We start from the raw sequence: 14,752 nt of genomic DNA, 5'->3' as shown, positions 1-14,752 counted from the left end.
TATTTAATTTACGCAACCCATATTTTATATCACTTTATTTAATATGACATTTAGGAACAGACTTTTATTGCTGTATTCACACAAGAAATGTTTATTTTTGTAATATTTTTATTAGTAAACCTATATAAATGAGGAAAATAAACGTTTTTGATTTTGATGTCATTAGTGATTTGAAGTGAAGACCCGGTGCGACTGGTCGAATCCGGAGTTGATGAGAATAGAACTAAATTTAAGGAAAAAATAAAACAACTTCATAATTTGTTATTTTCTCGATGTTTTATCAAATATTTATTCAGAACAACGATACAAGTATCACAAATCTCAATTATAACACAACTAATGTATACTAAACTAAATTAACCTAAAAAATACTACCTACATTGAAAAATTAGTATAAATATTACAAGTTAAATAACACGTAAGTGACGTCGGATACATAGGCAATAGCACCCACGTCACAGATTATACTGCCAGCTCCACACACGAATGCGTGAACATTGTATAATTTGTATTAGAGCTTTTATTTACCGCAATGAAACACCAGCAATGTATACTGAATCTGTCAAAGTTTGGCAAACTGCTCAACAGCAACGCCTTAATTCCTTAACCTTTTAGTCTTTCGTGCAAGTTGTTTACGCGCAAGTTTCTTGCACGCAAGTTCTTTCGCGCAAGTTCTTGCGCGCAAGTTTCTTTCGCGCAAGTTCTTGAGCGCATGTTTCTTTCGCGCAAGTGCTTTCGCGCACCTTTCTTCCGCGCAAGTTTTTTTGCGCGCAAGTTTCTTTTGCGCATGTGTCTTGCGCGCAAAAGTACCAAACTTCAAGATAACTCTAATCTGATTTTGAAAGCATGTTCCGATGTTTTCTGACCTTGCTACTGCATGTAATTAATTATTTATTTCTTGTTTCTCAAGATTTGCCTGATAATTAGAGAAATTATGTTGACATTTTACAATATAAATTAATGTATAAATATTAATATAATCTAATTATGACTATTAAAAAAAATGTATGCCTTATGGAGGGACATAGAGAAGATTGTATTATTATACAATCTTCTTATGAAACCTGTTTTTAAATTAATGATTTGATTGATTGATTGACCGTTTTAAAATTCAAATATTTATATTCACCATTAAATTTACATTTATTAAATTTAATTAGGTAAATGTATAAAATATCAACTGTAGCCGCAAAAAGTAGCCTATGTCATTCTCCAACTCTCCAACTATTCGCATACATACATCACCCCTATCGTATGTAAGAAATACAAACAAACACACTTTAATAATATTAGCAGGTGTGAAAGAATATTTAGATAGATTTGTATTTCGACCTTGAAGGTTCTGTTGCTACTATTTTAAAACATTCACGAACAGTCAACTAGATATTTTTGTATCTCAAAGTTTGAACACTCTCAACAAAAATGTATGGAACTAAATACAATACGCATTGTTTGTACACTAGAATATGTATTTGGCGAGGATGAATACACCCGAAACATGACTTACATAGTCATGATATAATTCGCCAGGGTTGGCGCCATACTCGCAATTCGTGCGAAAACTTATAAAACGGCTTATGCAGATTATAAAGTTCACACGTCACCCTTGATTGCTGGCTGTTAAGAGAAGTGGCCATACAGTACATATACTTACATACAGTACATTTATTGACTAGTATACATACAGTCAATCAATCAACAGCCATTTAAACGTCCCCACTGCTGGGGCACAGTATAGCTGTATACTAGTACATAGGTACTGTCTACGCCAGTACACCACAACACTAGGCACGTCCCGCCCGCGACCCCTCGCGCGGCAGCCAATGGCTATCGAACACGACAATTTAAATTTTATTCCTGCGCGCGCACTACAAATCTAGTTTTTCTATTTTCTTTCCTGTCATTCGATTCGATTTCTGTTTTTCATTATATCAATTTGTAAGAACAAAGAAAAATATAATTATCTAATTCTTAGCTCCAAGTATTTTATTTTAATTAGTTCCGTAACGAACAGGTACTCTTTATTGTCTGTGTAACATATCATGCGGCAGTTGTGGCAAACAAACCAGCCGTTGCCAAGTTGCACAAGTCATTTGTGATGCTCTGTTAGCGGAAACAACCAGTAAGGATAGGTATATAAAACTTATGAACGTGGTAGGTACACCAATACACAAAGTAGCCTGTAGTTTAGTCTATCTCTGCGCCAAATTTCATCAAAATCATTTAAGTGGTTTTCGAGTTTAACTCGTTACAAAGAAACTTAGAAATATGTGTGCCCTAGAATAGGACCACTCCATATCCTCCCGTGTACAGTCGTACAAGGCGACTAAGGGACACACAGTAGCCTAAGCAGCTGACAGGCAACTATAGTATTCCCAAGGAGGGTTGACGTCAAGCAAAATCGCAGCCGAATCATCATCGCAAAATTTTAAGGTAATTTTTTCACGCTGAAACCGGGCTTCGCGGCTTCACAACCCCCGGACGAAACCGGAAATATGCAAATATTATAGAGAGAAAAAAAAATACAAAACCTTCAATAATCTTATCCAGAAGTTCTTCGTTAATTTGTACATAGATAGTGCCATGTCAGCGATTAATTGCACTGGCCACGTGGTCCGATTCCCTTGGTCCGACCGATCGGACGACATTGGGTATTTTTTTTGTAACAAGCATTTTGCATGTCGATGATTGAATATCACACAGTCGCGTGTTGTGTAGTTGTTTACTTTTTAACATAATAGTCACTATAGAGACCTAACTTTTGTTCGCGGCTTCGCTCTAGTGAACTTTACTCATAGTAAGTATAAAAACGTAGAAATAGAAACATCGATCGATTTATCCATAGGTATAACCATGGACGCGAGTTTTTATATTATAATGATAACTTTTAAATTTATACTAAAAGCCAAGCAAAAATTACAATATTGTTGTAAGCATTTCATATTTATGTAAATATTATTCCTTATAATTATATCTCTAGATATAAAAGTTACCTATATCCTGTTCAGGATTTTTCTGTATAAGGAATAATCCCACATTAATTATTTTGTATATATAAAAGGGATTTTAGAAGTTTTCTGTGAAAACTATATGGCGGCGCTTGCACATCGCGTCTTGATTTTCCGACGTTTTCAGTAAAAACCACTTAAAGTAAAAAAAAACCTAAATAAATCATTAGATATATGAATCACTCTGTTTATTGTTAATAGTTGTTAATATTAGTTGTAGTAATATTAGTTGTTTATGTTGTTCGTAATATTAATTGTTTATGATATTAAATTTATTGCGAACAGACAGATGCGGACAGGGATTTTTTAAAATAATGTAATGATAGTGATCTAAGTGTAGAGTATAGTTAGGTATGTAGATTAATATCAGTTTTTATATATAAATTACGTGTAATAATAAAATAATGTTTTAGTTTCACCATCTTCTGGTTAAAATGTTTGTTCGTTTATGTTTTTGTGTCATTTTGTTTTTATTTAATGAATTCGTGAACGGAAAGGTATGTAGTTATTTTTTTTATCATAATGTAGCATTGGTTTTTTTTTTTTCACTTTTACTTATTAAATTATTAAAAAAGCTATTATGTAATTTTGAAAAAGTTTCCTTTTTTATGTTTTAAACAATATTATTTTGTTTTTAAGACAACTTGCAAAGCTGTAATCGGCAACATACAAAACTGTGAAGATTTTGAAAACAAACATCTTCTTACAGACAGCATAACACATGATGTTGTCAGTCAATGTGGCGAATCACATTTTGTCATTAAAGGTTATACCGAATTAAAAACGGAAATCCACGAAGAAATTCAGGTAAATTACACTATTCAAGTACCTACTTGTAATCTACACAAATGTATATATACTATCTAATAATACTAGCTGCACTTTGAGGGTTTACCCGCGTAATTATTGAAAAAAAAAACTTACGCTTTTATCTACTTTATAAATGGCTGATGACTGCCAGAATGTTTGACCAATTCCTATGGGAATCGCTTACTTTCAGAATGAAATGTATGCTGTGTTAATCCAAGGCGTCAGCTACCTTAATACCAAATTTAATAAAAATTGGCCTACACGTTTAAGCGTAAAGAAGTAAGAAACATACTCACAAACTTTCGCTTTTATTTAAGCAGGATAAAGATAAAGTGTTTGTAAGTTTGTGTGTATTACGTAATCTATGGAACTACTAAAAATATTTCACCAGTAGGTAACTACATTTAATTAAAAAAAAACAATTGAATATTGAATAAACAAATACAATTTCACATGTAAAATGTTAGTGTAGATTATTTGTGAATATTGATATATTTTGTTTACAGTTTGATTTAATGATAATGAAAGAAACTGAAAATGGACAACAGAAAACAATGTCGATGGGTGGTTCTCTGTGTAAGAGTATGGAAGACGAGAGCTCGCCGGTGCAACAGGTCTTGCAAGTTATGAACATCACCGCTTGTCCCATAGACGTGGTATGTATTTATATCAGACAATTTCTTCTATCGAAGCGACACATGAGTTTGTACACCAATCTGACTCTTGTATTGTAGATTTCATTGACCACCAAGTAAACTACAAGTTTTCGGTGAAGGAAAACATCGTAAGGAAAATCCTTGGCAGTTAATAGGCAAAAATAACATTTCCAATGAGGGCATGAGATTGTAAAATTACAGTCGATTCTCTAAAATTTTAAGGCTTATCTTTTACACTGACCGCGGGTTGCGCGTATCACAGCTCCAGATGTAATCGCGACCAAGGATTGGAGAGAGTTTGCGTTTAGACAAATAAAATCATATAAAAAATTATAGAAATCTTCAGAATTAATCGATTTTATTTATTTATGGCTCAGATATAATTAATTCAATAAAAAGTTTTCAGCTGTTTTTATTAGCATAGTAAAGGATGGTGGATCGTAATTTTAATACTTTTTTCCAGGGAAAATATCATCTCCTCAATGGCGACAAGCCGATAACATTAAATATGAACGAATTCCAAGACCTGTGTCCAGAATACGTTGCGGAATATTCCTGTGGGGTCAAAACATTTACAGATCCAACACATCCTATATCGTGTCACGTTCTTGGTTTTTCTATTGAGGAGCACGAGAGTCCTGATGAAGAGGGTGATGGCGATGATGATTGTGATAAATAAAATATGCCTAAAATATATTTTTGTTTCATTTTTGTAATTGGTTGGTCCTCAGAGTTTTTCGACCGTTGCGGTCGCGTTGCCATTACAATATTTCAAATGTTAACAACGACAAGAATTCGTTTTACTGTCTTAAAATAATTAATCTATACTACGGTAATTGACTGATCGTTATGACAGCTTGGCCGCTGCAGCGGACGACAAACGCTCTGAGAACCACCAAGGAATTATATAAATTTTGAGTAAGCTAATTAAAACAAAAAATATTCAGGGTCGAATTTAATGAAATATTATGGTATGGTAACTATTATGCTTAGATATTTAACTACGATGTTTTCAGTCACCGGAAGTAAGTGGTGCTATATGAAAAATAATCTACTTAAATGAGTCACATTGGTATAAAAATTCATGTGGCACGAGTAGGAACTTCGACTTTACAATCACAGGCGGGCAATCTTAACCACTTGACCACAACCGCATAGTTTTGTTGCTAAGACCTAGCTATGAAACAGTGAATATAATTTCCTTTTTTATAGCCAATTATGAAAATGGACTGTAGGAAAATATGGTCACATACAGACAGTGTCTCCAAATTGAAAAGACGTGTACCCGGACCTCACTTGAAAGTCTCCGAAAGGAGAATCAGGGTTTTTGAGAGCAAAGTTGTTCAGGATGTCGCACTTTGATGTGGAGAAGTGTCACTGGAGTGTTTACGGGGAAAACTTGTGAAAAATCTGCTGTTGTAGTAGGTAGCTAGTAAAAGCCTGTTATTACTGTTGCTGTTCGGTTCTAAAACCAAAGAAGCAATAAACTCATAACTCGGTTTGAATAGATTATATTTGAGCGGTTTGACATTGATTATGATATAAATTAAATTGCGGAGATAAAAAATAAAAATGAAAATTTAAATTACCTAACATAAAATACTGTTGTAAATTTTAGTAACTAACACTATCTTAATAATATTAGACGATATTTCCCAATACTATTAAAATGTTTTTGTTATATGTGGCACACAATGCTTTTTAACTAATTTTGAATACAATAATGAGACGAAAGAATTCTGGAATCGAGCGGGAATAACGGTTATAAAGGAGTGGTGACAGAAATTGGGACAGCGACCGGTAGGTAAGCCCTCCAGCCCGCTGGTCGGATGCCGTTTTTAATGACACGCGAAAGCGATTTGTCTCATCTGAGCGTCTTCCCAGTTTCTTCTGTCGCTGTAAAGCGTCGGAGCCCAAGGTCCGTTTACCTACTTTTTCCTCCCCGCTACGCACGTTCCAGCACGCACATCTTGCCAGCACTTTTTGAATTCACATTCTATTTGAAAACCCGCACTAGGCATTTATTGCTTTAGAGAGATAAAATATAAGTGTAATTGAGACTGGATAAAAAATATAAGTGTAATTCCAAAAATATAGACATAAAAAAGATTTACAGAAATTAAAATGATTCAACTGAATACACACTTTGAACATTCCCGATCCCAAATCACATCAGACAACGTAAGGTGAAAATGGTACAAACGAGCGGTCAAAAAAGACTTGCGCATCAGAAATCGTGATAACTGGCGTAAGGGAGGTGAGAAGTGTACTCAAACATCCTCAAAATGCACTCAAAACGCCGCAGTTGTAATAAAATGGAGTTTTGCTAACGACGCACTTTTCCATAAGAGGATGTAAACATTCCTTTATTAATGTCACTTGGTTCGAGATCTTTTGGAAATGAAGAATTTTTTTTGCGGCGAGATTTTACGGACATTGATAAAAAAAAGGTTCCGTATGAACATTTCGGAATTGTTTACACTTTGACAAAAGTTATTATTTGACAATTATTTTGTAGTTTTCATAGGCAGTGATTTTAGTGCCAGACAATTATTTACAATGGTAATGTATATTATAGCATGAAGAACAACTAAACATGGTTATTATGATGTCTCCTTTATGTATAAAAAATTACGTTACCGTGAAACTGCTTCTAAAAGAGACCATAACATCATTTGAATCTGTTCATTACATTAACGTAAATAAAAGAAGCATCAAATAAACATTCCTTTTTCAAAAACTAATTTGAATGTGGACAATAAAATGTCCCATTACATTTTGCTCGTATAGTAACAGAGTCCCCCTACGAGATACATATAGGAAAAAAGCTAATGGTGCTTAAAGCTTGGACGCTGTCCTGTAATTACGAATTAAAAAGTTCGTCCGCTGGACCCGGTTTTTTCTCATTTATTTGGATGTGAAGAAGATAATATTGCACCCCAAATCTAGTCAGCACCACTTTGATTTGATCCTTAATATAAGCGTGCAAAGTTGAAAATTGTCTGAAAGATAGTGTAATTACTTTTAAAGCCATCGTCTCATGTATAGTGTGTTGGCGATTCAAAAGCGAGAGAAAATTAACTTTTACGATACAGTTGGAGTTAGAATTTTGTGAATGGCAAAATGTATTGGTTGACATCAATGCTGAAAGCAGTTAGCTAATGGGACGGTTTTATGATTCTGATTTGCTGACTGACAAGAGTAGCTAGAAAATTCTCGAGAAATTTATTTTCTGGTAATATGGGACCAAATCTCAGTAACTCCAGTTTTGACATTAATTAAACTGCGCAGAAAAACGCAAAGATTTTCTGCGCAGTTTGATTTTTTGCCATTTTATCTAATCGGCAACCGGCGGCGCGCAGGTTTATGATAATGTCAAAGTTGACTGGTGTGACCAACTCTAAGGATGAGTAGTGTCATCAACTTTGTTGAGGAAGTATGTGGTGAAATTATAATTTCAACCCTCACTACTTTCATAAGTCCATAAAACCAAGATGCTTATTGTTTTCAAATCATAAAAAAAATAATATGGTGTCATCGTACAATCTAACCTATCCCCTATTTTTACAAGATATTTTATTACTAGTAGTTATACCACGAGCGTTTTTATGACGATTGTAAGGTACACCATAAAGTTTTGTCATCTGAAAAATCTTATGACCTTAATAAGACTTATATTCACTACTGGAGAATACTTCTTAGCGTGTGATCCCGCCTTAGAATAGTACCACTCCATATCCTACCCTGTATGTCGTACGAGGCGACAGGGACATATAGCCTTGGGGTGATGACGGCTAGCAGGCGGCCGGTCATATAATCAGAGCGGAATCTTCGAAATTTAATTTCAACTTTGTAAGTACTTACGTACGTTTACTGTACGTTTTATATTTTCTTATCATCAACTTGGATTTAAAGGCATGCATAATTCTCTTATTATTAGTTATATAATGATTTTAAATTATCCAGAGAGCTGAAATCCTACGAATAGTATATACGCCTATACAATATACAAAAATTATAATTTTTAATTTCAAGTCTTGAACTGAGCGAATCGTAGATGAATCATCATTCTGAACAATTTCTATTTTAACGGCACAAAATAGCATTTTTTTTTAATTAAAAAAATATCGCTTTTATGACATTTTGGATATCTACTAATTACATTTTGCCCAATCCTATTTAAACTACGATTTTAACGTTCAAATTCTTTTACAGAATGGAAACTTTAATATCCTATATATGTGCTGGCGTTCCAGCTCGCCGCCGCAGGCGACACGATATCGGCGAATTTACAGTGCAGTAAGCTGTAAATTGCTCTGTACCCATTGATCTCGTGAATACACCCCCTTTGTTCCACGGAATTACGACCCAAGTGGAACGGTACTGATAACGACGTATGTTTTATTGATGCTCATCACGGATTGGAGAATATTGATACCTACGTTTTTAGTGAATTAGTACCTACATAAATTGCGGTCAGAATGGTCCCCAAAAAGTTCTGGCTAGACGTTTGAACCGTAATTAAAGAAAACCGTTATAGATATTTATACTTACCTTTGTTTAGCATGTTTCAACTTTTAATCTTTTGTAGATGTCTATCTAACTAGATATAAAGTTTATTTGCATTAATGTCTCAGATACAAAAGTTGTAACATGCAAACAGAGGTATATAGTAATAACAGTAAAAGGAAAACATTGTTTCCGTTTTCATTAATTCTGGTTAGAGTTACATGTTATTAAGGAGGATACTTTCCACTCGTCATCACCATTAAATTTTATCTTCTTCAGTAACTGTGATGACGTGTGGTTTCCATCATAGAATAGGGCCACTCTCTTTGATCGGGCAACTAAAGAATAAAAAAAGTATTCACAACTGCCAATAACAGTAGTAATAAAATCATTGCTGAATATTCAAAATTTAAAAGTTTTGAAACCGGGACCATGTTCAGATGAAAGAGATAGAAAACAAGTGAATTCAGGCATTTTTCACGTCTCTTTTTATATTATATAATAGTAGAAATAAATGAGCATTCGAATTGAAAGCCAAGAAATCTGGTTCTGGTTGAAATAACTGACTCTCTAAAGTCCAATTGTGGAGAACACGACGCTACTTGTTAACTAAATTAAATGAATTGTTGGGAAATATTTAAACTGAAGTTTCGCTGAAATCGACAGCGAACCGGCGTTGTCTAGACTTAACCAGTTTTAATTGCATTTGTACATTATCATATTTTAATGGCATAAATTGGGGAATATGTATTTGAAGTTAAATTTAAACCTTCCTACAAGAGTTACAGTCGTTTTATCTGCGACCGGTTGTACATAGGTCTAGCCGGAACGATAACGACTAAATATAGATCTAGTCCAAAAAAATGTAAACTATGCAAAAAAAACTATGTAAAGGTGTAGCTAATTGAGCCCGGCTGCTCCCAGGTAGGTCTCGTCACACTTTGGGGTTTAGCCGTAACATTGTATAAGTAAACATGACTTACGTCACTTTCCGTAGCTACATTGTAGAGAAAGTCCCTATCTAGACAGCATTATATGGAAACTGAAAACAAACAAAATATCAGAAGTCCATTAAAATCCCGTAGGAAAAGTTTGAACATCGACTTTCCATGCATCCGGCTCCATGCTGTAGTTTAATCCACTAACATCCTTTGAGTACAAAATAAGCCCGTCACAGAACTATCTAGGTACAATACCTATGATATACATAATGGTATGTAATCTCCATACTATCGCGGTGAACTTAGCGGATTCGGCATACCTTTCTGGTTTTTCATTGCGGTGTTTAAACGAAGCAGCGGGCATATTTTTTTCTCAGTTAGGTATATACATATATATATACTTCGCCCAGATATGGGGGATATCGAGAAAACATATTATTCTAGATATTAATATATTCGTGTATAAAATTGCAATAAAATCTATATAGAAGATTTTTCGTGAATGAGTAACAATAACAAACATCCTCACCAACATTCAATTTTTGCATTTATGATCAAAAAAATTTGGGTACTTCCCACATATTTTTTCCCCTATTTAAATGGATAAAAATGATAATATGTTATGACAATTGAAAGTTGTTCTTAAATTCGTCCGAACATACGGGAAACCTTACTAAATTCTAAACAAATCTAAAACATCGAAATAAATCCACCGCAAATCATTTAATACGAAAGAATTTAAAACCCATCTTATTTTGAACAAAACTGGAAACCTATACCTATATAACAAGAGTCTTAAAAAGTACTGTCGAACTTTTATCGTAGATAAAAAGGTAAAAAGGATTCTTGCGAACTCAGTACATTGAACTCTAGAACAAACTAAGGGCGCCTACAAACAAAGGAATTATTAGGCATCTCGTACTGGACATATTCTAGTCTAAGGGCCAAGCGCTTTTTTATCAGTTGTCAGTTTATTAGTGATAGCAACTCTTGATTGCGCAGACTGAAAGACTAGCTAAACTGCTCATTTGTTAAACCATGTTAGTTTATTTTATAATGTAAGAAATATTGTCAATTAATAAAGAATACAACAGAATTTTTGGAATACACACACATGATAAGAAGGTACATTATACTTACTATCTACTTGTTTTTTATTTTAATTCAAAGGGAACTTTAATTATGCATATCTATAGGTATTAACATCAGATTCATTGATCAAAAAATATTTATTCGGTTTGGAATTTGATAGGATTTACACACAAATAGCATGTTCGTGCTGGCGTGACAGAAACACCATATAATTCACATCCGATTGTGATGAAATTTCGGAAGAAATATATTGAAAATTGACATAGGCATATTTTTACCCCCAGAAATAAGTAATGTACTAGCAAGCAAGTACTGAATTCGTAGAAGTATATGTATCAATAAAGGACTTATTAGGCATCTTATGCTGGACAAATTCTAGTCTAGGAGCCAGGTGCTCTTTTACGGCCCGCGCAGGTCGAATACAAATTGTTTCAGAGATATCGTAAAACGCAAACTGTATGTAAGGATACATTTATTAGATTTGTCTACGTTCTTTATGAGAACGAGAAAGTCAATACGAATCTGCGATTAGACATTCGTTATTTTTCTTTGCATTGAATTTTTTATGAAGCATCAAATTGACCGAAACTGGAGAATTTATCAAATAAGCACATAAAAATATAATAATATTTTTAACTTTAACATTTTTAAATAAGGCAAGTTACGACTTGCCTTATTTAAAAATGTTAAAGTTAAAAAGGTCAAAACGAAAAAGAATACTTCTACTTTAAACTACGATTGTTAACTCAATTCCAAAAAATCTACTTGTATGTATAAGAATGAATTTGGTACACAAATAATATAACCTAAGACAACGTATAGACGCGGGGCATAGCTAGAACTATTGTAATACTAGCATTTACCAGCGGCTACGCTCGCGTGTATTTATCTGCGAAAGTAACAGATACGATTTTCATATAAACTTTAAACCCCCATTATAATAATTAAGTGGTTGATTTAAAAAAGTAGCCAATGTTTTTTACCACATGCATACCAAATGTCATCGGTCTAGCGATTTAGCCGTGAAAGTGAAACAGACCGACAGGCATTTATAATATTAGTACGGATGGATAATATCGATGAGATTGAGATACTTGTACTCGTGTGTGTATAGTTAATCCGGAATAGGAAAAACAATCTACTACACTTTTCTGAAAGCGTTCCGTTGTATTTTCGTTGCGCTAAAAACTTTTGCAATACCGCCCGACTCAAGTTTGAACTCGGGTATAGACGGGGAGCACGAGCTAAAAAAATTTTCCTCTTTGATAAATTGCTTATCATTTTTGTAACATACTTACAATAAAATCAATTTGTAGAATGTATACATTAAAATTATGTGAAGTGAATCACAAACAAATTATAGATGAAAAATACATAATTGCATGGCCTGCAAAATGGATAGTTAAATCATCAATTTCATTAACTGACAAATAAATATATAAATAAAGGAAATTTTTGTCAGATCGTTTTTCACTGGTGACAACTGGAACGCGGGATCGCGTTCTAGACACAATGCCTCAATGCCAAACTAGATTACCCTAAAAGACAATAATTAATAAACTCTCATTGAGCGTCCCCTTTAACTTTCCTCATTTTTCTTGCGTTAACTCACTGACTATAAACAGTGAGAGAGGGGATTCCGCGATCATCTCAGCTCAGTCTAATAAAAGGCTCGCGTTTCTGAAAATATGTTGACACTGCATAAACTTTACGAGTTTAGTTTCGTCTAGAAAATGCGGGAACTTTAGTGATGAAGTCGTTTTGGGCTCTTTTTGTCATATGTCACCGGCAGTGTAATAAAAGTAATGGATAGCGCTTGTGTGAGAGTAAAGAATTATTTACTCTCCAAGAATGATATAGTTCTTTCAAATGCTTCAATTTTTTCCTTTGTGTGACGTATTATTTTTGTTAAACAAATTATTTAAATATGTATAATACTTTTGGACAGTTAATGAAAAGAAATAAAGTTTGATTGTAATAAGTTAAATAGTCACGGGAATTGAATGTTTTTTTGTTGACGTTTATATATGAACACAGATTAGACAATGCTTCCAGTAATATTAGTTACTTATTTAACTAAATAATTAATAAATGATTACAACCTTCTACAGTTATAAAAAGTATATTTTTTGAAGAAAAAAAAAAACTATTTAGGATAAAACACACCCATAAGTACGAAGGTAACTAATTTGGGGGAATTCGAAATCATATCGGATCCACTCCGGAAAAGTTAACAAAATGTCACATTAAATAAGCAATTACGTGAATTTATTCACCAATCGTTGAACGTTACGCAAATTTTATCGATACCAATTTCGATAGTGCTTCCAAGTGAGTGATATTATTCGACTATAACTTCTCGGTTCCCGGTTGTATATTGATAATTCGGCTTATATTTGTTCCGCCGTTTGTCACATCGTAGTCGGTATATTATAAATTATTAATTTGTATTCATATTATGCAATTTATGATGCGTAATGATTGCGATTATTTGAAAATGTTTGCTACATTTGTTTGATTTATTTAAAAATGAATTACTGAAAATGTAAGAAAGGAAGTGGTTTCATTTTATTTTTACATGCCTATTATTGAGAGTTTAAAAGATTTCCTAAAGAGCCCACTGGAGAAAATGGCAGAGGATATAAAGTTTGGAAAATTCTAGTATCACAGGATACAAAGTCCTCTTTAACACAATATTGAAGCCTACTTCAAACAACATGTGCCGTGTAACATAACATATACATATTTTTAAGAGGGTGCACGTCTTCACGGTTCTCTAAGCGCGTAAAAATCATAGGCAAACCCTAAAGATATTCAACAGAATGAGCAATTTCGCCTAAAGCTATGACCAAATATGCGTCAATCTTTTAAAACAAATCTTTCTCCACACGCGGGGGAACACAGGAAAGCAATTTAAAATTGTACGTGGAGATGGAACAAATGATACGGGAAATACTCAAATCGGTATCGATTCAAAATTCGAATTGTAATAGATTTCAATCGAACCATCATATACCTTATAAAGGAAAGTTTTTATTCGTTGTTTGAAGGGTGATTTTTGAAATTAGGTATCAATTTTGAATTTGAAATATTATTGTTTCTGTATAATAAACTTCTTACATTTGTGAAGAAAAGTTTTATGAGTTTATTGAAGGGTTGAAATTGTAACGAAAATAAAACTGTGAGCAGTCAGCAATATTAGAATGATTCTTTAGGAAAATGACTAACTTTACCGTTGCTAGTTTGCATAATATTTTTGAGCCTATTAACTGTACAATAATACTAATTCCAATTAATAATAAGCGGTGGTGGTGTAATGATTGTATTCCTCATGGCTGAGGGTCGTGGTCATTACGTGGAATGAAACACACAATAATCAGTGTGCAGGATGTTTTCCTTCACCGGAAGCAAGTTGTGGTTTATGAAAACATACATGAGTCAGATTGGTATACAAACTCATGTGGTACGAGTAGGATTCGAAACCTGGGACCTTTTGATCCACAGGCGCGTCTTAACCATTACACCACCACCGCTTCACTATAACATTGACCTGACGTCAAGCCACAAATTAAGTCATTGAGGTGGTTTCTTTTTAGAAAAACATTACTCATCTGTCGTTATCAAATGCTGTCGACACGCGAAAAGAAGGATAAAATAAAATCCTATTATGGGTGAGTATCTATAGAAATCATAACAAATTCGCCGTTGATTGCTCACTCACATGAAAGGCGCTTTT

The 14,752-nt window shown here is 33.7% G+C and overlaps 1 protein-coding gene across 1 annotated transcript; it reads left to right on the top strand.

Annotated features, from left to right (window-relative positions):
• The first annotated feature begins 3,350 nt into the window (after positions 1–3,350).
• LOC128676758 (uncharacterized) lies at positions 3,351–5,168 on the top strand. The gene is made up of 4 exons (XM_053757070.1): positions 3,351–3,505; positions 3,648–3,815; positions 4,325–4,474; positions 4,938–5,168. The coding sequence occupies exons 1-4, from the start codon at positions 3,443–3,445 to the stop codon at positions 5,151–5,153; spliced, it is 597 nt and encodes a 198-aa protein (XP_053613045.1). The 5' UTR covers positions 3,351–3,442; the 3' UTR covers positions 5,154–5,168.
• The last annotated feature ends 9,584 nt before the right edge of the window (positions 5,169–14,752 follow it).

The sequence above is a fragment of the Plodia interpunctella genome, chromosome 16 (genome assembly GCF_027563975.2).
Source record: "Plodia interpunctella isolate USDA-ARS_2022_Savannah chromosome 16, ilPloInte3.2, whole genome shotgun sequence".
Taxonomy (NCBI): Eukaryota; Metazoa; Arthropoda; class Insecta; order Lepidoptera; family Pyralidae; genus Plodia; species Plodia interpunctella.
This window is presented reverse-complemented; position numbering and strand designations above follow the sequence as displayed.